Genomic DNA, 23,088 nt, shown 5'->3' with positions numbered 1-23,088 from the left:
AAATTTTAATAGGTTCTAAGATAGATATATACATATTTATTATTAACACACATAGATACATATATGCTAATAATAAATATATACCAGGTTAATATTAAATCATATATTCAATGTCAATATCAGTATCAATATCAATGTATATCAAATATGAGTTATATATAAAATAAAAATAAAACGAGGCAAAAAAGAAGATTTAAGAAGAAGAGAAGATTGAAAGACTATGTGTATGTGTGTGCACAAAAATTAATAATAAATTACTAATATCTATAGTATATACATCATTTACAAAAAAAAATACCTGATACAAATCAATATATGATGTGTTATTCTGATGACTTTCTTGAATAGGGGAAAAAAAAAGAAAAAAAAAAAGAAAAGAAAAGGAGAAATGTATATTATACGAAATTTCAATCAATTTTTACTAATAACGAGGAAAATTGTTCACATATATAGAGTGGTAAGTAAGAGTCGTGCTATACGCACTCTGGATAGGATTCAAAGCGTCATGTACTTCCTGTTACATATCACTTGACGAACTTTATGTCGATTCTTTTGGTCGAAAATTTGGTCGAGCATTATGGTGGGGTTTTTATGAAGTTTCTCATACTTAACGTTAAAGATGTTGACGCGACGATGTTGTACAACGAAGCTTCAAACAAAAATAATGGTGAAAATAAGTTTCATTTGCAATTATATATGTACATAAGAAACTAAATTTCTTTCTTTAATACATCTCTGTTTGCATTTCCTACAGTGATAAATATAACGGTATAACCGATTGCACTGCATTGTTAACCTGCATGCGGTTGTACTGTAGCAACAATATAATTTTTTAAATTGCAGTGTAATGTTATAGAGACATTGTAGAATTGTAAAGTCCAATCAAGTATATGGCAATAATGTTGCAGTAACATTAATTGTGATGTCCGATTGTCTGATAAGCAGCGTTTGTTTCACGCATGAAAAATTTACGCGCTGGTGAATATAATGGACTAGGAGCTCGAAAATTGTCGTCTTACAACCGGAATATGGAGAATGGCAGTGGTGTGTAGGTGGGGAGTAATACGAGGAAGCCAAGCTCTACTGAATAATTCATTTAAACGCGGTTTAGGTTACCACAGCGCACATACTTAAAACTGACAACATTACTGCACGTTTATAGCAACGTCGCATTGTTACGAATATATGCTACACTCGCGACTTACTATGAACATTACAGCGTATCGCTACCTCTTTGGAAGGTGGCTCGTTAACAATTTAACCGAAATTTCTTTTTGACAAGTTATCTTTCACCCGAGCAAATGCAAACAGACAAGGGAAGTCTTGTTCTTCATTTTTAATAAGAAATGAACTTAATTTAAAAGACTCCTCATATTTGGCTTTATTTAATACTAGATATTAAAAAGTTAAGAAGAAACATAATATTGGATAAACTTGTCTAAAAACAAATCGAGTCCGAATCGTGTATGTGTATGTGTACGTGTCTCCATTTGTGCGTAAAGAAACTTAAACTTTATGCTGAAAAAACGGTCACTAGATTAGATATAATAATAAATACGCGATACCGTTATCATTTCAATTTTACGGATAATAAATGCAGCATCGTCACATGACACAAAGTTCCCAATTTTAAATCACAGTAAAAACATTATATACGCGGACGCACGCGTATGTATATAAAATTGTTCAATATTACGCACAATCTAGGAGATATAACAGAATGAAGCTAATAATGGTCCCAAAATTGTCGTATAAAAGTTGCGATTGCTAAATCAGCCATAGTCAGAAGAGGGTCGAAATGCTTGTCATTCATTTAACAGGACATTATTACGTGTCCTATGTGAAACCGATCAAGTAATTCGAACAGTCATCTAATGAACAGTTTCGCGTCTATACCGGATATCTCGAAATGACCGATAACAAAAACTCTCAAGCATTCTCATAGGCATGTACATCTTCCCGTATGCGTATGTGTCGAACTGTGAGAGCAGAAAAAGATGAAATAAATCACCTAGAGAACAACATCGGGCAGGGAGCAATGCCACTAGGCTAGCTGCGTTCCACTTCGTCCGGCGTGATGTCCCATGCCGATCATGGAATTACCACCTCCGATATCGTCGCGTACGATTTTTCTCTCCTTATAGTAGATTTCTTCGCTTTCCTTGTCGCAAAGCAACAGTACTGCTCCTCCAAACAGGAAAATAGCTGCACCCCAACCGACTCCGTACGCCCAACCGAATTCCCACATGGTCCGATTACCTAATAATGAAGCGTTTTGTACATACAGACTACACAACACACGATAATACATGATTTTTTTTTTCTTTTTGTTTACGCATTTTTCTCGGACAATTTCGGTATGAATACAGTGCTCTTGTCACCTCCCCCAAATATTTTTTTTCTTGAACATGATAGCCCCATACACGTCGAATGTTATTAGCACTTATATATTTTGATGTTTGCAATATTTATTTATTATAAAAGTGGAAATAGAAGAGAGTACTTTGAAAAGAAATGTTACCTAGGTTTAGTTCTGCTGCAAAGCATACGGGATATATGACCAGTGCAATCAAAAGAGACACCACTAAAACACGAAATATACATTAATGTAAAGAGTGAGAGAAGAAGAGAGAAGAAGAGAGAAGAGAGGAAACAGAAGGAACAGAAAGAAGAACAGACGTTGCTACAATAAATACTCACGTGCAATACCCATACAAAATACTGCGAATCTGTAATATTTGTGTTTGTCCCTGTGATCCTGCGTTCGCAAACCAAGCCCAGTGAGAATCGTCGCAGCGATGTCTGTCAAAAGACACACTACGCACAAGGCTGCGGCTGCTTTTATGTAAGCTGCAAGATAAAATGTGGAATAATTATCCAACGATTCATTTCATATTTAGCAGACCAAACGAATATCGTACCATTGTCTCTAGCCTGATAACATCCTGGAGGATCGGGCATATTAAAGGGCAGAGGCGTCGGGGCGCCTTCCTCAATGCAGTGAGCGAACAAACCTTGCCTCCATCCCAGAGCCATCAACCAGTCGGTGGATGCAAGACCCATTATCATCAGCAGTATCACTATGATTCCGCATATGAACGCAATCACCTGCAAATGTGAACAAGCACAAAGTGCAACAATAACTTTACAACCCATCAAATTGACCACTACCACACAACATCGTTTAACATTATTGCCATATATTTGCACATTCTATGATAAAAGAGTTCTGTTTAGCTGCACCATGTCGCACTGTACATCAGTTTCTGTACGACATGAAATGTAACAATTATTTATTTAAACCAGAGATTGGAGAAAGACTAAAGAGCAAACTCACGATTTTCAAATAAATGTAATTAAAAGAAACAAAAGTCTCTCTATCTTTTAATCGGTCGGAAACAAGTTCTCTGAGAATAAAGGTATACCTGCGCGATCTCATTATCGCCCATATGATCCTCAGCGACCGTGTACATAATCATCTTATTTTGTATAAATTCGCGATCAGAGGTAAACACACTGCCAAGAGCAGCTTAATGTAATTTCTATCCCGCAGATGACCGAAAGAAGCGAGAAACTTCTCGGTATCTTAAAGACGAGCGGCCGCGGATAATGCTGTCGCAAACGGTGTCACGACGGTAGAACAGCGGCGACGCACACAGGACATTGTTTCTACACAGTGTTTTCCTACCACGAGCGGCGAACGACCTATGACCTAGCGACACGATGCGCGAAGAGACAGCGAACGCGAGCGTTTTCACGCGCGGCTCTGCGGATCGCGCACCTTTTAATAAAAAGCAGCGAGACACGCGCGCGTCGCAAAATAAACGTGTGAATTTACATTAGCGGTGGGGTTGGTCGAGACGGATTGCGCGCGGGTCAACGGCTTTCAAGTCGTGCTGGTCTACGACACTGCCGTCAGCACGGAGGCGAGGGCAACCCCTCTTCCCTGCAGCGACGTAGCGCACGAGCGAGTTACTTTTTCGAGGGCGGACGGAGCACGGAGGTGCGGCAGTGCGTTCGAGACGTCGATCGAGACGCTGTACGAATAAACGATTTTCCCCGTGGATATGTCTCGCCGAAAAGAAAACAGAAAGAGAAAAGGGAGGGAGGAAAAGAGAGAGAGAGAGAGAGAAAGAGAGAGAGAATCGCGCGTCTCGACCGGGAACACGGATTCTCCGCGACTGGAAGATCGGAGAGAAGCAATCGGATTCCAGGTTCCAGGGAGGCTGCGCCCATCAGCGCCCATTAAAGGTCGCGGCGCAATGCGCGCGAGCGCCAATCTCTGCGCTCGCCTGTTTCTTTTTCTTCGACCTTTCTTCCTTGCTTCCCAGCCTTTTCCACTTCTATCTTTTTCTCGCTTCTGCACCGCTTCTTCTCTTTTCGTCCCTTTACCTTCTTTCTAACTACTTTCTATCTTTAGTTCTAATAAATCTATATTTATTTTGCACTGTTTGAAAGAAAAAAGTTTTATATATATATATATATATATATATACATACACACGTTACATTTTTGTAAAAAATGATCAATTAGTTTCCACTAAAAATAATAATATTCTTATTGAGTGACAATTATAATATTTTTGCTGAATATAATTAGTTTACTAAAAATTCCATAATAGTGCTGTATTGTAAAATTAAGCTTATATCTTACCTTAAGTGGTCTGGTTATGGTAACAGTTTCAATGGTAGTTGTTTGGGACATTGTTTTTTGCTTTCTTAGGAATTAACTGCAATAAAGAAAAGAAAAACTGTGATAAAACATGACAAGTGAGGAAAAATTTTTGTGCAAATAATTTTAAAATTGTTGTACCAAACTAAATAAAGAGTGAAATAATTTAACTTGAATAAAGCAAATAATATATGATAAATATATAAAATAAAATAAAATTTAACCAAAAAGTAATTAGCATAGTGAAGTATTTTGCATAATCTTTTCAGGATATCTCTATGGATTCCTAAAGAATGTATAAAGGAAGGATATTTATTTTATATTTTCAAAGGTAGATGTAATTATACTGTTATATTGTAAGCACAATGCTTGTATCCAAAATAGCATTTTTATTATCCATATATATATATATATATATATATATATATATATATATATATATATTTAATTTATAGCACAATTTAATGCAATATGAAGTATAGCACTTATCATGAGTACTAAATTGAATTTAATCCAAATTTATAATATCTTCTAAATTTTTATCTATTTACAAACATTTAAGACATATAGATACATACATATCCCAAAACCTAAATGTGTGATCAAAATTGATTACATCATAGGAGTTGCTGATGTCTCTGATAAATAATATTTATATGTTGAATATGTTGAATAATACTCAGTCAATTATACAAAAATATTATACACCTGTTTCTATTATATATCCATGTCCTTTGTTTTACAGTAACAACTTCTGTATTTCATCGTTTGAAATTTTTTTCTTTTCAAAGTCTATACATATATTCGTTTCGTTTCAAACGTAGAACAGACAGAAAGATACATAACCAAGACAAATAGAGACAAATGATCGCTTTATTCTTTGCACAAGCTAACTAATCATTTGCTTCACTAAAATATGACAACAGCTTCTAGTAAATCATTATTTTTGTACAATTGACTCTAATAATATTCTCTATTATATCAATGCCTTGTTGCCATTTTAATTATTAAAGAGTATCACATGAAGCAACAATGATGCCAAGTTGATGATGTATCTCAATTATTGTTACATATTTCAGCTACCTGAAGATTGAATTACATCAACTTGATGCTGCAATCAATGTTAATATTTTTTATTACGAATTTATTATACTAAAAAAGAACCTATCGTTAAGAAAAAAATCATATACGGAATACAGTTATTGAATTTTTGAGCTGGTCTGCCTAAAGTACAGTAGGTTAAGGTTTACCTTGCACTAAACGTAATCTCGACGCGCACAACGTCGTGCAGAAAACTAGTGTATTTATTGTCGCGAAATTCATGAAAAATCCTTTTTCTCTCTGCTTTTACAAATCGCTACTACTTCGTGGAGAACTTCTCTTTGTCACATCGCATATGCCAAACTGTTGACACACTAAGTCGCGATCCGCTTGTAGCCTTGTAGGTTTCGAAGCGCTTAGAGTATGATTCACTAGATGCTTCGAAACTCTCCGAAGCATTCTAATAACAAGTATGACGTCGACCCTCGCGCTCAATGATCCGTTACCCGTCGAGCACGAAGAAAAAGGTAACGTTATTAATATCACATACAATATGCCGAAAATACAATTAAAACGAGCAAACCTCACGCTTGCGTCACTTGCGACACGAACTCGTCAACCGTCGCGGTTCGAGAGAAGCCCTTCGATGTTCTCGAGACACGTACGATTATCGACGTCTCATTAGAAACCAAATTCAAACGGCTTCCCGTCGAACGTTACCACTGTCGCCATCTCGCGGTCGTCCCTCGAAGATGACACTTTGACGTTTCCGAGGCTCGCGCCGACGCGTTGCACGTCCGCAGTTCTGCTCGCGTGGAAAGTCAACTCGGAGGAAAAATTTGTGACGTGCTTGACCCGTGGATCTCACCGTCTCTCTTCCTCTTCGTTGTTCTCTCTCTCTTCCCTTTACTCTCTCTTTCTGTCGTGCATGTAGCGCCTAGTATAATGCCCGTGTGATGTGAAATATCGTGACCGCGCGCGGCCATCGACGACGACGACGACGACGACGACGACGACGTTCGCTCCGCTGTCCCTTACGACAGAACCAAGAAGAACGGCTGGTGAGAAACAATAATGCGCATACCAGGCGCGCGAAGACGGCAGTGCGAGCGACGATAGCTTGGGTGAGTGAATGCGCAGGCAAGTTGAGCTCCTCGACGGCGAGTCATCGTCCCGCGATTCTCACAGCTGGTAAGCCGTCGTTCGGTTGCCTCGCGTACCAGTGCGATTTCTTCGCGGTTGACGGATCCAACGACCATTAATTCGTCGTTCGGACGTGTCGGGAAAACGCCGCTTCACATATCCACCGTTACATAATTGTATGAAATTTGCGTTTTATAAGCGACTTGCTACTCTCGCGCCGGGCTCTCTCTCTCTCTCTCTCTTTCTCCTTCTTCTTCTTCTCCCTCTCCCTTTCTTTCTCTCCGTCTTTACGCTCTTTACGAAACGTGCTTCTTATCGCTGTTTCACCCGCTCTGAGACATGGGGAGGATACTGTTGTCGAGGCGTTTCATCTACATTTGGAAAATTGCCACACGTGTACACGTAGCACTCGTCGCTTAAACGGCGTTTCAACGCGCCGCGATGATGCATGCGTGTGATGTGTGTATACATATGTGAGAATTTTCTGTGAGGCCGTGCGACTAATGACCCATTTATAATTCACATCCGTGTACGAAGGCTATTAACGTTGCAGTGACAAGCGTTTCCTGAGATTACCACCAGTGGTAATCGGCTGAGTAAACATTCATACTTTGATAATTATTTATTCTGTCTAGCAGCGCATCGTTGTTATCTCCAGTCAGGATTTATAAAAATTTTATGATTGGGGAAAACAATTTGCCATATAGTTTATTGCTGACTATATTGTTTACATACGCACACACCAAATGTACAAGTGACACGTGTAACAATAAGATACAAGATAGAACCATATTTTTTCTATAGCCACTGCCTTTTTATTTCTATCAAGCTTCTCTATCCTTAAGATACATTTCTCTGTGTGCGTGCATAAGTGCAAGTTTGCATTCTTTAATTTACAGATCTCATAAAATTGCTGTTAATAGTCGTACTGTCTCGCAGGCAGCATGAATGTAAGTATATACAACAGATTACATACTATATTTTGACTCATATAGCAATATGCATGATTTGGATATTAACTACCAGTGGAAAATAATGTGATATACTTTTAGAACCCTTACCGTGCTAGACCTACCAGATCTCGAGTGGATCATTCAGCAGCTTATGGAATGCATAATCAAAATATGTGGATGCCTATGCCGAGGCCACAGTCGGATATTTCATCATCAGCAACCATCCAGCAGTCATCTGTCGCGAATCAATCAAAACACACCAACAATACGTGGAAGGATCCCTGGGATTGGAATTTGGACCAGCAGTCGGATACTCAGCAACAATCGCAACAGCAGCGGCAGCAGCAACAACAACAACAACATTACATACCCTCGTATCCGAGTCAAGGACAGTTGATATCCAATTCCATTCATCAGGATCATTATTACAAGAACCTCAATAACGACGTGTCCGATGTACTTAATCAGAACTCTGTATCAGGCAGGGACACACCCAGAGCAGAGCCCTCGCGTCAGGCTGGCCCAAATTACACAGACTCTTTCCCATCATATACAAATTACAATCAAAATCAGCAGTATCCGATGCCGTCTCGGCAGACGGCTACCCAGTCGACCGGTTACGAGCACTCTCAGTGGGCCGAAGAGCAACAACAACAACAACAGCAACCACCACCACTACCACCACCACAACAACAACAACAACAACAACAACCGTCGAATGCGGCGGTATACGCGCAACAGAGATTTGCGTCATCGCAGAGCCAAAAGGAACCGCAGCCGACATCGGTAGCGCATCCGTCCTTGCCGAGCGCGGTGCCGCAAAATTACAACTGGAACAAGGATGACTCGGCGAACCTGGCGCCGCAGCGTAATTGGCAGAATTACACCGATATACTGGGCCATTGGCAAGATCCTGCGAAGGAGTCGCAGCCGGTCGACAATGCGAATAACAAGTGCGCGCAACCGCTGCCTCTGTCGACGCAAATATACAATGCGCCTGTCGACGAGGTGAACAAAGAACATTCCACGAACCGGTTGAGCAGACAGCAAAGCAGTGTCAATGAAGCGGGTAACAGGTCCAACGCTGCGTCCGGCCAATGGCAGAATCAAAATCGTGAGGCCGCCATGGCTCATCATCAGCCCGCGCACTTAGTACAAACGAATAGTATAGACGAATCGTTCAACACCTGGCCGCAATCGCAAGCAGATTGGAGGAGTGCGCAGAACGACGTACATTCGAATCAGTGGTTGCAGCAGATGACTGACAAGAATTCGTTCAACGAGAATGTATCGCCGAACAACAACGCTGCTACTGCTGCTGCTGCTGCTGCTGCTGTTCGATTCGCTGCAAACGACTGGCAGATGAGCAGTCAGCAACAGCAGATGCACGCGACGACGCCGTTCCACTACGTACCTAATGCACCTACTACACTTAGTACTGTAGATAACACTGTACATACACCCAACAACAACAATGAACAGCAAGAGAACGAGAAGCAAGCGATGTTGGCCGCGATTACCGCGAGCACCGCGTCTTCGCACGACTCGACGATTCAAGCGAAACCGAGTGACGTCAAGTCGTCAATCGGCGACCATCTCAACGTAATGACCGACGAGAACGCGTCGATGGGCGGCGTCGATGTTCTCTCGTCGAAGAGCACTCTTGTCGGCGAGAACGACGATCACGCTTTTCCCTGTACGATGACGGACGAGTTATCCAGCAACCTCAGTCAGCTCAATATTGGAGGCAAGTCGACGAGCAAGCATACGGATCATTCGGCTGAATTGAGTGCACCGGACGTGCACTCGAGGCCCATGGAAGGCCAAGGGAGAAGTGCTCAACACGTCGCTACCAGTTTTAACGTCACGAGCATTCGCAACAACTCTATGCCCGAGAATATGCTCGTGTTGCCGCCGGATTACGCGGCGAGCAGCGTGGAGAGCTCTCATTCCACAGTCGACAGTCAGCCGTCGGTCGTCGCTCAGGAACACTTGACACCGAATACATATCAGAGTGGTGCTACTAAGGTAACAGACAGCGTCTCGCAAAGCGGGTACGATCAGTGGTACAATCAGAGCGCGTTGCCGGCCTCTTTGGAGAACACGTGGTACGCCAAGGATCACGCGCCGCGTCCGCCGCCCAAGCAGTGGAATGCCGAGCAGAACGTGGAGAATTACGAGAACATCCAACAGACGTCGGACTTTGTGAACCTCGAGGTTGTCACGCCCGCGACGACTGCTCTGCAAGAACGCGACATTTATGGTTCGAGAGACTCTATCAACAAAGAGACCCTGGACAACGATCCGAAGCCGAACGCGAGCCCGAAGGAAGCGACGAACATCCGGGACTTCCGGGAGGAGGCGAGTAACGTCGAGGTGCCGTCGGTGCAGCAACCGACGGTACGGCCTCATCCACCCTTGCAGCCGGAACAGATGCCAGACAACTACGAGTTCGCATCGAACGATAGGAATACGTTCTTGGAGACCGGCGAGCTGACGGATTCGCATCAAGAACACGAGCCGACCCCGCCGAGTCAGGACGACGAGAATGACGAAGTGCCTAACGATATTCCGTTCCTGCGCGAGGTGCCCGGCCAGTCGAGCACCATGGATCCGCGCAGGAACGATCCCACCGGTCAGGAGCAGCAATACGTGCAAGCCGGGCAACGCCTGTCCGATCCCAGAAGAAACGATCCTTCGGGACAAGAGCAGAGCGTGCAGGTGAGGAGCTTGGCCGACCGAGTGGTGGAACGTCGCGACGTCCCGTCAGGACAGGAAAGAAGCGCAGCACCTCTACTCCTGCGCGGTGACTCGGACACGTTGGAACGGCGGAACGATCCCTCCGGTAGAGAACGGTCCTTACCGCCGCAACCGTCCTTACCGTCGCGCAATGATCCCTCCGGAGAGGAGAGATACCAGCTGCAGTCGCAGATCATGCCGGAGCCGAGCGAGATCCGCGAAGTTCCCGGGAGGGGCAACGAGCCCGAGGAAACGGCGCAGCAGACGGACGCGGAACTTCGGCTGATCCCAGGCGGGGCGTCTCCCAACGATGTCGTGCAGTTACCGGACGACAGGACGGCCGGCCGAGTCGTCACCGGCTCCCAAGAGGTGGTGTCCTCGACGATGTCCGCGATGCAGCAGGAGCAGACGAATGAGCAAGCGCGCAGCAAGCGCGAAGAGGCGGTCGGCGCATCTCAGGGTGAGAGCCAGGTTGTTCCCGGGGCGAACTCGAATCGTCGGGACTCCTACGAGGACGAGGACGACGAGAGATCCGGTAACAGCCGGGAGGACAGCAGGGAGAGACGACGGGAGGCGGCCAGTCCTGACCGTCGGAGATACGAGTACGACCGGAAGAACGCGTACTACGATCGCGATTGTGACCGTGAATACGAGGACGACTATTATTACGATCGCCGGCGCGCGGCCGATAACGAGCGTCAGTACAACACCCGCGACGATTTCGAGCGCCGGGATGTCTCGTATCGGGACGATGATCGTAAGCATCACAGTCGTGACGATCTAGATCGGCACGGCAGGGAGGACTTGGAAAGAAGAGTCCGGGGGAAGGAGGAACTGGCGGACGAGAGGGACAGCAGGAGAAGACCGCAGGACGATCGCAGCAGGAGGGACAGGGGAGATGATCCACGTCGTCGAGACAGAGATCCGAGGGACTATGATCCGCGATTTCTCAGGGATCCTCGGGATCGGGATTACATGGATCGCGAGAGACGAAGAGACGACAGGCGACCACGAAGATACGACGATTACGATACAAGGGACGTGTATGGGAGAGACTACTACAACAATGATCCTTACGGAAGGAGGTATGTGCGAATGGTTCTTTCTCCCATTGTTCACTATATATTTAATTTCTGTAATAACATTTCAGTAAGCACTCCGTGAGTCACTCCGTATTCTGTCAGTTCCAGGCCATCGAGCAGATCTTCTTACAACGACCGAGACCGTGAATACTACATGCGTATGAGGGATCCTTATTACATGTACAACGGTAGGTAGCGCGAGAAAGAATGAAACGTGCTGCACGAGAGAGGAGAAGCGCGAGTACGTCGATTTGCATCGTAATCTGTCGTTGATCTGTCGACTCGTTAAATTGCAAACGCAGGATACAACGGATACGATTATGGTGCTCACTATGGTAACAATTATTACGCGTACCTCGAGAATTTACGCCGAACGAATCCCGCCGCCTACTCCGAGTGGTACCACAAGTATTACGGTGGTCAACATCAGCAGCAACACAGCATGGCGAGGGGTGTCAGCAATTATCCAGAGGACAGAGCCAGCGTTCACTCGGGTCGTAGTTCTTGCGATGACAGGTGCGCTTTGAAACTTTCTTTTTAGAGAGCCGAAACTACGATTTAAAGTGAGCTCTCAACGCTTACAGACACAGACTCGTCCATTCATTCACTTTGTACTTTGTACTTTTATAACGTTCATTGTACGTCAGATTTTATCCGATCCCAAGTGCATGTTTCCGTTCGCCAAACAAAGCGCTGTACGTTCCTCATTTCGGATACTCCGGATGGGCCGAGAATCTGCGGGAGCGCAGTACGGCTTGTCGAAATCTGAATAGGTGAGACCGAGAGTCCTCTCTCTCTCTCTCTCTCTCCCCCCCCCCCCTCTCTCTCCCCCTCTCCCTCTCTCTCTCTCTCTCTCGGTTCAAGTTTCTTAAGCCAGAAGTCAGAGATTTCGTTTCTGTCCCAATCTCTCACTTGAGATTCTATAGCCGTGCGTAGCTCGCTAGATGTATCTAGAATGTATCTTCTACGATTGGTAATTATTGAACGTATATCATTAATTATAGATCCGTCCTTTACAGCTGCACTAAGTTGCACTCACAATGAAGTAGATATATATGAGATATGAGAGAGAAGAAAATGGGAAGATTACAAGATAATTCAGAAAGTGCAGCTATAAGGAACTGACCTTGCATTTAACATGAAGAAGTAATTGCTGGATCGCAATGAGCTTGATGCGCAAAATTGATATGAGCTTGCATTAAATTCGCCATGAATTTTACGAAGAGCGCGCTTATTTGCGATTGAACAGGGTATCTCGCTTTTTCAATTTCAACTTCAAATATTTTTCATTTAGATTATCGAAATCTCGATTATCGAAGTATCGGAATACCCTTGAAAGATTTAATGCCATAGAAATGCGCGTATTTACATGTGCTTCTTTAATATTCATCGTAATCAATATATCGACTTGCTTTGTGTTTGTACCTCGCACATTCTCGTTGTTTCAAAAAGGATCGTTATGTTCATCTCAGGACTGCCTGTGACAAGCGAACTCTGGGCGATATGTCAATGTTGGAGGATTCAGCGATTACTTCCGCTCGCGTAACACCGACCAAGTTCTCCACGTCTCACGCATACGGTATGATGTTTTGTTACACAAATTCTACATGCATTATTGTCTGCACCTGCTCGCATTACTGAATTGGCGTTTGAACATTTGTCCGTAGGATGCTTCTCCATCGGCTCCTTGGTGCACGTTTATCCTAGTTATCCAGCCGATGGTGAGAGGGCTAAAGTCGACATTTTCCGTGTTGACAATCTACTGTCGTACGATCCTATCACACGCGATTTACGATCGTATCCAGGACCTCTGATCAAGTCAGTATTTTTGATGCAGGAAAGAGTGACATATATAATGTATGTGTAACAATGACTTTCATATCGCAGTGGCGTTACGCACAAAAAAACGATTATTGAATATTGCGAAAATAAGATCAAGAAAGCGACAATGAACGAGGAGCTGACCGATCGCGCTTCATATATTCTGCTATACGAACTGATGATTATGCTGATTCAACAGAATGGGGTAAATATATTTTTCTTTCCTCTTCAAACTGTTTACAGAGAGAGAGAGAGAGAGAGGAGAGAGGAGAGAGAGAGAGAGAGAGAGAGAGAGGAAATCTTTCCTCTCCCTCGTTGTTCTTTAAATAAATCCAAATATACGCTTAATCCATACAGAATGTCGTCGGAGTCGATATTGCCACTCTTTTGCTGCGCAATAAGGACGCTTATCCGTACGACGGGAACAAGTCTAGATCCCAGGATGTGGGTCGTAGAGAGTCCTTGATATCTCAACGATCCGGAGCGACGGGTGGCGACGGCAGTACTCAAGACATTTCTACACTGTCTGATTCGTTTCTGCCCGAAATTAAACAACGAAAAACCATAGAACAAATAACAGACGAGTTTAGAAATACGTTACTTTACGGTCTGGTTCAAGAAGCGTTGGGTATGAAATATTAATTTATACGTATATAGTTGTGGCTTACAAGTGTTGACCGATCTTTCTTCCTTTCCACAACAGAGTACGCGATGAACGAAGGACTTTGGGGCCACGCTCTCTTCTTGGCTAGCAAATTGGACAAACGCACACACGCTTCCGTGATGACTCGCTTCGCGAACAGTCTACCGCCGCACGACTCACTGCAGACTTTGTACCAGCTGCATTCTGGTCGTGTACCAGCCATAGTCACGGTAAGTCAAATTTACCAACAATTGATTTTGTCTCACGACGAAAATGTTGCGCTTTGTTTCGTTGTGATACATACATCAGTCGTTTATTTTCTCTTATTCTATTCAGTGCGTCGCGGATCCACGTTGGGACGATTGGCGGCCTCATTTGGCCATGATTATCTCCAATACCTCCGCTAATCCGGAAATTAATCGTCGGTCGATAACGACCCTTGGCGATACATTGGCCGCGAGGGCAGACATCCATGCAGCGCACTTCTGCTACATCCTCGCGCAAATTGATTTCGGGGCGTACGGAAGTAACGGGGTCAAACTCGTGTTAATCGGAGCGAACCACAACAAGCCGTATGCCGAGTTCCTCACCACGGAAGCAGTTATGCTAACGGAGATATACGAATACGCTCGGAATCTCAGCGATCCGTGCTTCACGCTGGTGGACCTACAGAAATTCAAGTTTGACTTGGTCGTGAAGATGGTAGACTGTGGATTAATGGAGAAGGCTCTGTTGTACATCGAACAGATCGCGACAAATATTACGAACGATGCATCAAAGTATCAGAAATCTTTCATTGAGGCTGTTTATACGCTGGGCGATCGTATCAAATACCATGATCCAATTTGCAAGGACTCGGTCGAAGATGCCGCGAATTTAACGTGGCTTAATAAGCTGGCGGAGATAGTTGGGAAATATCAGGTAATTATGTCGGAATAATTTGGGGAATTAAGTTGAACAATTATTTGCCTTATCTCGGAAGGAGTAGTGTTGATGACGCGTAGTTATAATTTGCACGCTATCATTAGCGATGTTGCGACAACGCTGGTTCTATCATCTAATTCCGCGAACAATCATTAGCGCTAAATAGCGCTAACGGCGTCTCTCCGAACGCAGTTTAAGTCGATATCTTTTTTATCGCAGGACGGCGAGATGGCGGTTGAAGCCGAAACTTACAGCGCTCGTGCCTCTGATCCTCGCACTAATATGCAAAATCCAGAGATTCAAGAGATGAAACAACAACCGCAACAACAGTCACAGCAGCAGCAACAACAACCACCGCTAATGATATCGCAACAGCAATGGAACGCTGTTCAATCCGAGTACGGTGACGGGCCTACATCGATGATGGAAGTCACTTCCGGCGGCGAGACCAAATCAGACTGGCAACCTCTGTCTCTGCCTACGAATATCCAAGAAACTTACGACCCGAACATGCAGTACATGAGAGGCATGGACGAGTCCGCTCAGTATCAGCAGCAGCAAGATTATTGGAATCAGCAATCCTATTATCAGGGTAATTACGGGAGGAACGAGTCCACGCAGTCCAATTGGCAGCAACAACAGTCCGCGCCGGATTTGGTCGACCAGGCCGAGATCGATAATGCGCAGCAGCAGGACAAGTGGAACTATGAGGTAAATTGTGAACGTTTCATAGATTAATTAATTGCCGATATTTTCCTGTCTTCCCTTCAACGCGAAAGGATACTTTATCGTCATACTTTTCGCGCTTGTATTCTCATATTCATATAATTCAGTCATACCGTTTAAACTATGTGACTCATTCATCATCATCATCATCATCATCATCATCATCAAGATCGTGTTTGTTAGTACCATCCGCTTGTACTTTTTTTTTTTTTTATCGCGTATGCAATCTGTCGAACACAGAAAATATGTCTTTCCGCTTGCATATATCTCGAGACACTAACGTTTTTCACCTGTTTTTTGTTGCTTGCACATCGAAAGGAAAGGGAAAGGGAAGACAAAACGCCAACTCCTGAAGTAAGTAATTGCGGACTCACTCTGGATAATAATCTCGATCCTGTAGCCTCGTCGGACGTTAGCGCCGTTAGCACGTTACGACGCCGCAATGTGTCTGCGAAATCAAATCCATACGTCGCATTCGCGATGAATGATAATACCGCTGATGGCGCACTGACGTTTTTCGATCTGTCCGCTGGCGTGAATCTTGAGGCCAAGGCTTCGCGAGATTCTCGCAAGAGCGTCAAATATCCCAAACTGACCGCGAGCTATCCGCAAATTCCACAAAATCCTGTGAAAGTTCAACCGCGAGATATCGGAATATCGAGGCACGCGGACGTCGCGTTTTCGAAGCCACCGTCTTCGCAGTTACCGGTGTTCCTAAAGTGCAAGATGAAACAGATGCCATCGGAGGAAACGGCTGCGGATGAACAACAGCCGGATCACGGCAAGATTGCAGCCGTGCCGCAAACCGACCTGGACATTCAGTTGAGCAAATTAAAACTCGAGTCGCTCATCGCGCCAGAGCCCGCGAAAATGGCGAAGAAAATGCGCGACGTTTCCTCCGATGACGATGCGAACGCACAAACCTTGAAGCAGTACTGTAACTTTGAGGAGAGGAAAGTGATGAGAGTGGCGCCGCACATACACCGCAAGGATGTCATTTGCGACACGGTGGACGCATGGTCGTACGACAATAGCATGTTCAACACCTCCGAGTCGGCGGCCAGATACAAGCCGGTCATTTTTGGCGGCACGTATCCGATCGATCTGCCACTTACATTTAAAAACGATGGTTATGGTGATGGTCAGGCGGTAGAAGGAGCAGGAGGAGGCGGCGTCTCCTCCGCTAAGAAGAAGAACGTGTCTTTGACCTACGATATTGATATTCCTATCAAGTGCGAGTAACGTGTGATGATAGTCTGTAAAACGCGTGTAGTCGCGATCAAAGTCTTCTGTACGTTGTATTCAATATGAGACAATACGAGAGACAATGTATGAGTGTACAACATGGTAGCGCTATTATCGATACGTGTAACTGTGCAACTCTCACGCGAGGATAGAGACGTTGAAGCATTTCCTTTCTCTAATCTAATATTAATCACATCGTGAAACTTTATGAGGTTTCGCGACGTTACTTTAAGGCGCTGTTCAATGTACATAAATGTGTTGTTATCGTTGGCATCGATCGTATAATAAAAGTTTTGTCATACTATGCACTTCTTCGAATTTCTTGAGATCGCGATCTTCCGTTTCCTAACGTGTATCCGCAATCAGCTGATTGTCCAATTACTAAGCAAATACGGTGCGAATAGCGAAGTTTCTCATTTTTTACTGTAATAAGTTTGTGAGTGTCGCATATATATGCATGTCTTGTGAGTGTTTCTCATCAAAGAGCGTTGCAAAAGAGCGTGCTGATGAATCGCTGTCACCGACGGCAACTGTCACGAGCGAACTCTCATTGTTACAGTAAACAATGATAAACTTTGCTGGAACAAGCTTACGATGATCAATCGTATATTTTATTTCAGCCTATGCAGCCGACCATCTCCTTGACGCCGTCGATGAGCAAGCAGTACGACCCGTTGGAGGAGTTGGACGCGCTCGAGACACCGAGAACGAGCGCGAAAGCAGCAACCGAGACGAAGAAAGCGGCAGAGAAGGCGGCCGAGAAGAAACCCGCCAACAGCGGTAGTTCCTGGTTCGGCGGCTTGTTCAGTAAACTCGCACCGAAGCCAAAAAATCAAATGATATTGCCGGATGACAGCAATCCAACGGTAAGGGGTCTCTCGTCGTTACGTCATTGCTGCTTCTTTCCAAGCTTCTTTCCGCTGAGAAGTTACGATGAACGGATTTTACGTCGTGTTTTTTATGTCGTTAAGGGTGGCTACTTTTGGTAATAGAATGCTACTTACGGTTACGACGGTAACGATAATAAAACGGACGGACGATGCCGCTATACGACAGGCCAGTATGACGCGGGATTTGTTTGATCGCTGAGATCGTTAATTGCAAACCAACTAATCTTCTACTAATACACGGATTGGATAAATTTCTCCTAATTATATTAACGCAAACTGAATAAGAAGATTAAACAGAGGCAAAGGAGTTCTTTGGAGTTAATGTGTCAATTTTTCCCAAAGAAATCCTTGTTTCTGTGTGGATGCTGGTACCGTAGAATGATGCTCGCGTAGTAGTAATAATAATACTACCTGTCTCGCTGCATTGCAGATTGTATGGGATCCTGTTGCTAAAAAATGGATGAACAAGGATGAGGATGGCGACAGCGGAGCAGCGACATTAGCACCACCGCCAAAGGTGACCGACATGAGTTTCCGAGCACCAACAATGGAACGTTGCGGTGTCGTTGGTGGTGGCGGCGGCGGCGGCGGCGGCGGCGGCGGAGGCGGCGGCGGCGGCAACAGCGGCGGCGGCAGCGGCGGCGGCAGCGGCGGCGGTGGTAGTGGTGGTGGCGGCAGCGGTGGCGGTTCCCAACCGCATCTACCAAGCGCTCACGAGGACACGTCGGCAGTGGATCCTCCGAGATCGGTTACCGGAAGTAACATGTTCAAATTACCAAAGGGTAGAAGTATGCGCGCCAATTACGTGGACGTGATGAATCCTGGCGGATCCAAAAGTAGCACCGCATCGTCCAACATGCCCACCCCCGTGACGTCCCCGCTCGTACCGATGGCTACTTCGTCCCCGCAATTGTTCGTTCCCATGCCAAGTAAGTAGTCAAGTAACCGCGAGCTTTTCTCACTTCTTCGATTATCAATTCTTCCTCCTGATCCCCCATCACCAGCAGTCACATCAATTGCTGACGAAGCTAAAATAACGTGTTTATCTGACAGTTAATGATCCAACTGCTCCTATGGATTTTTTGACTCCGGCAGCAACGGCCGTCGCACCATCTGGAAACGTCGCTGAAAATACGTCGCAAACAGTACGTATCTGGAGAGACAAACGCAAATTCACTCCAAATCGTATTCATTATAGCTGATATCGTTACATTACCGCTCTGTACACACATTTTGACAGACAATCTTACATATACATATACATGTATATATATCTCTCCTCGTGACAGACTTACGTTACACAATACCTTTATTTCCTCTGCGTTGTGGCTGCAGTTTGCTGGTATGCAGCTTAGCCTTTCTTGCGGCGTGTCTCTGGAATATTGTAATGTTAACACAGTCGAGTACATTTCCTTTGTACGTTTTTCTCTGAGATCGTTGTGGTATACAATTTGTACACCTTATGGTCGTGTTCCCTAGTTTAGTAAACCATTGATGTTCCCTGAGGCATCGCAATCTTCACAAATCAAACGTACATTTATAATCGTTGTACCCTTTAATCATGTTTCCTTCACTTAGTTTATTAGGAATTATTTATGTAAACTTTACGTGTGTAACGGGAAATGTGATATTTGAAATTTCCACACTGTGAAGAAATGCTCGATCTGGATTCCAGGTTGATGCGCTCTTCATGAATTAGTTTGGGACGTTTTGTGAACATTACAGTTCTTCTTCAGGAAGAGGAACAACTCGAAAACTGTGAAACCATTTCTCCGCAGAAGTCCGCTAGAACTTTATAAAATTTTATAAACACTTCGTTCTTTCTTCACTTCCCTTTCTCTCTTCCTTCCTCGATGAACCATCCTTTATAAGGAGAACTTTTGCCTATTTGGATGTGCACGAAACGTCGGAAACAAATTCACGAAGGACACGCAGAATTCAGATGGAGCGTTTGACAAAACGCCTGTACGTTCCAGCACCTCCCTTCTGCCCAGACAGATTAGACAGTCGCCAAAAGAATAAATGTTACCGATAACATTATTTAAAACACATCTACGTCGCTTCCTATGTTACATTTTAGCGAGCGGCGAGTACTTAATTAGATCTCTTCACCTCGCTACAGATATTCTTTCTTCTCTGTGTATCTATATGTTTAATCCATCCTTCTTTTTATGTTCCTTTATGCAAGCAGTCGGGGAAGCAGAATGACGTAGCCAAATAATAATTATTGCTAATAGTAAGGACATTCATTTTATTAATTTTACATATCATTATTTGATGTCTTACACGCGCGCACGCTTTCTATACTACTCACTGCTTGCGGAAATGTGTTTCTTATATAATTTGTACAAAACGTTTCTTGTACTGTGATAGAAGTAGAAGTAGCGTGAAACTTCCACAGTGTTTCATGTTTCATAGCTGAAGTTTGGTGTTGACACCTTTTTTTGCTTTTTTTCTGCTGTTTATTATTGGCAGTTCGTTAATATATGCGCAACCAGCAATTAGTCGTACATTGAGTCAATAATACCAGGCCACTTACTATATCTAGGATCATTATTAATCAATCTACTAACGTAAGCTTAGTTACAATAAAGCTATCACAGTTATAGGTTGGCCACTTTGAAACTGTGCTGTGTTTTCTCGACAATTCTGAATGCAGGACATACGCAGACATGAGGAATAGGATTGTGCAAGTTTTTGATAACTCTGGATCTAACAAGTGGCCGAGTATTATCGACGCGTAGAATCGTTGTGACTCTTGGCTGTGGGACGTTTTTATGATCCCTCTAATGAAATAATAACGCACTAATAATCTGTACACTTACACCGTAATCGAAGCATGGAAGAACCGTTTCTCTAAATTCCGTAACAAAAGAAAAAGAAAAAGAAATGTTACGCCAATTATATACACGAGAATATACGCTCGCGTAATACCGATTTTCTCTGCGATTGTATGCTGTGAAAAGAGCTTTTTGTAATGCTTTTTCATTGTACAAGTATGTACATTATACATTGTGCATACAGAACAACGCTGTTCTTTTAGCTGGGCGAACTGCGATGATACGTGTGATGCGTAACCATACGATAAATCGGTATTACACAAGAAAATTACACGATAAGAATCGCTAATCACTGCGACTCGGTGAATATCCGTTAAGTGAGACGACATTGTTATGTTGTATTTGGCATATAGCTCTCTCGCTGGAGCTCGACCAGCTCGTTATCACGAGAGGTGCAGAGTTACACAATGAGGGATCCGCGGCTCCTTCAACGGAACAAGGTAATCCAACGACGTTGACTCTTTACTCTCTGTATTTTACTCAAGGTAATTATTTGTATCGAGATATCGTAAGAGGCGCGCTCCGTGCAACACTGAAATATTACAATGTCGGTATGGTCTTGACTACTTTAACGAGCTTTAACGAATACGTGTTCACGTTACATTATTACGTACATTAAAGTGAAAATATTTACGTAATCCTCCGCCGCCGCTTGTTTACCATTAAAATTAAGCTTAACGCTTCTCAATCGCTATCTTCACGACATCAACGATCGCGCGATTGCAGATTCACGGGGAAGCTTGGTGAAGGGTACACATGTCGGGGGGTTTCGGTCTATGTAAAATAATTATTGACTCGTCGATCGATTTTACTGTTACCTCGTCATTTTATTCTCACGCTGTGCAAAAGTTGCGTTTACTCGAGAAATGATAGCAGGATAAAAGAATTTACGCTCCCTCACTGCTTACATATACGTTACTCGGTTAATTTATACTTGTAACATTTTATGTTGTATACATTTTACCTCATGTAATATTAATATATTATATAATATTCATATTCATATATATATATATATATATATATATATATATATATATAAAGTATCAATTATCAGGACGTTTTCATAATTTTACAAATTAAAAGACTCTTCACTCGCTATTGTGCATTTTGTAACTCGACGGTAACTTTTCTTCCAAGTGTTTTTAAATAAGGTTATTTTCTAGGGACCAATGATGTTCAATCCGAGTGACATGAAGGATCGTTCGGTGAAGAACATGTCAGCTGGCAGATATCCTCCGCGGTAATTTTTGCGACCGCTCATGTAAACAATTTGTTTACTGCTCAGATTAGGAGAATTCGTATCATCTTGGCGTCCTGTTTGTACATCTGGAATTTTCGTTTCTGCGTAGAACTTGACTTGAAAGACAACGTTTATAAAGTAGCGGTGGACGGTGGTGCATATGTACAAGACACTCGCGCAAGTGTCTTTACATCGAGTTTGGTTCACATTTTATTTCGCCGTCTGTATCTGTCGTGGATGGAGAGTTAAAAATTGTATCGAAAGAGATATATTCGAAGGAACGTAGTTTCCAAAGGATAATAACATCGGCGCATATTACCTATAGCTTAGAATATAGTTTCTGATTTGTCAATCGCAAATTTCCGTTGCTCACTCCTCGGTGAAAAGTACGCTCTTACGTCCGAGGCAAGATAATTTTTTACGGAATGTTTCATACGCTGCGCGACGAATTGATTTCGAAGTTAGGTATATTGCTTTCGATTTTCAGAAACGCGCGTTTCCATCGAATGATGATTACTTATGCATTTGCATAACCGCGTGCGAACGGATTTAATCGTCGTGATAGAGAAATGCGCGAGTGCATTCCCCATTATTGTATTCGCTTAGTTTGTAAGTATTGTCATCTTGTACCGGATTTGATGTCATGCGAGGATCGAAATATCGCAAGCACGAGTTCGAATTTGCGCGAGTGAGATGTAAAGAAGTTTTTACCTGCAACCATACCATATTTAGATCTATTCGAATCTATTTAAACCGTACGGTAAATAGTCTCTCATTTTGGGGTGGTTTTCGTAGACATACGATAATAGCGAGAATTATAGCGCTGATTGTAACTCAGTTATTGCAATGTTTATTACAACACACACACACACACACACACACAAGGCCTCAGTATTACATGTACATGTACGTGTACATGTACGTATACATATACGTGCTGTAATTCCAAGTCTGATTTTATACGTCGGAAAGGGAGCGTCGCGCGTATAGAACTGGTAAAAATACGAAGATGATGATGTTACAGAGGTATGTGAAAATTTTATCGACGATGTACGAAGGATCACGTTATCATGCGAGGGAAGTGTGTATAATAGAGATATTGTTATCCATAAATTCATCGGGTTACA

General features: G+C 43.6%; 2 protein-coding genes across 7 annotated transcripts; one reads left to right on the top strand and one right to left on the bottom strand.

Moving 5' to 3' along the window:
• Nucleotides 1–270: 270 nt before the first annotated feature.
• Nucleotides 271–6,381, bottom strand: LOC105190128 (transmembrane protein 47). 5 transcript variants are annotated; one of them, XM_011152670.3, is made up of 6 exons: nt 3,426–3,479; nt 2,922–3,108; nt 2,701–2,850; nt 2,522–2,584; nt 2,012–2,259; nt 271–649 (listed from the first exon to the last, which is right to left on the bottom strand). In XM_011152670.3, the coding sequence occupies exons 1-5, from the start codon at nt 3,477–3,479 to the stop codon at nt 2,045–2,047; spliced, it is 669 nt and encodes a 222-aa protein (XP_011150972.1). In that variant the 3' UTR covers nt 271–649; nt 2,012–2,044. The 5 variants fall into 5 exon arrangements, with proteins under 5 accessions (XP_011150972.1, XP_025160730.1, XP_025160734.1 ...); XM_025304945.1 differs by lacking the exon at nt 271–649 and adding an exon at nt 1,357–1,518; XM_025304949.1 differs by lacking the exons at nt 271–649; nt 3,426–3,479 and adding exons at nt 4,654–4,729; nt 6,296–6,381 and having other exon boundaries at nt 1,525–2,259.
• Nucleotides 6,382–6,449: 68 nt separating this feature from the next.
• Nucleotides 6,450–23,074, top strand: Sec16 (endoplasmic reticulum export factor secretory 16). 2 transcript variants are annotated; one of them, XM_025304939.1, is made up of 19 exons: nt 6,473–6,836; nt 7,755–7,805; nt 7,908–11,632; nt 11,732–11,817; nt 11,932–12,145; nt 13,102–13,208; nt 13,297–13,447; nt 13,517–13,655; nt 13,808–14,078; nt 14,154–14,323; nt 14,430–15,014; nt 15,237–15,728; nt 16,062–16,097; nt 17,609–17,854; nt 18,309–18,435; nt 18,565–18,807; nt 18,932–19,023; nt 21,072–21,158; nt 21,885–23,074. In XM_025304939.1, the coding sequence occupies exons 2-19, from the start codon at nt 7,800–7,802 to the stop codon at nt 21,963–21,965; spliced, it is 6,858 nt and encodes a 2,285-aa protein (XP_025160724.1). In that variant the 5' UTR covers nt 6,473–6,836; nt 7,755–7,799; the 3' UTR covers nt 21,966–23,074. The 2 variants fall into 2 exon arrangements, with proteins under 2 accessions (XP_025160714.1, XP_025160724.1); XM_025304929.1 differs by lacking the exons at nt 17,609–17,854; nt 18,309–18,435; nt 18,565–18,807; ... (1 more) ...; nt 21,072–21,158; nt 21,885–23,074 and having other exon boundaries at nt 6,450–6,836; nt 16,047–17,598.
• The last annotated feature ends 14 nt before the right edge of the window (nt 23,075–23,088 follow it).

The sequence above is a fragment of the Harpegnathos saltator genome, unplaced genomic scaffold (genome assembly GCF_003227715.2).
Source record: "Harpegnathos saltator strain DR-91 unplaced genomic scaffold, Hsal_v8.6 scaffold12, whole genome shotgun sequence".
Taxonomy (NCBI): Eukaryota; Metazoa; Arthropoda; class Insecta; order Hymenoptera; family Formicidae; genus Harpegnathos; species Harpegnathos saltator.
The sequence above is the reverse complement of the archived record's forward strand: the minus strand, read 5'-3'. Positions and strand labels throughout refer to the sequence as shown.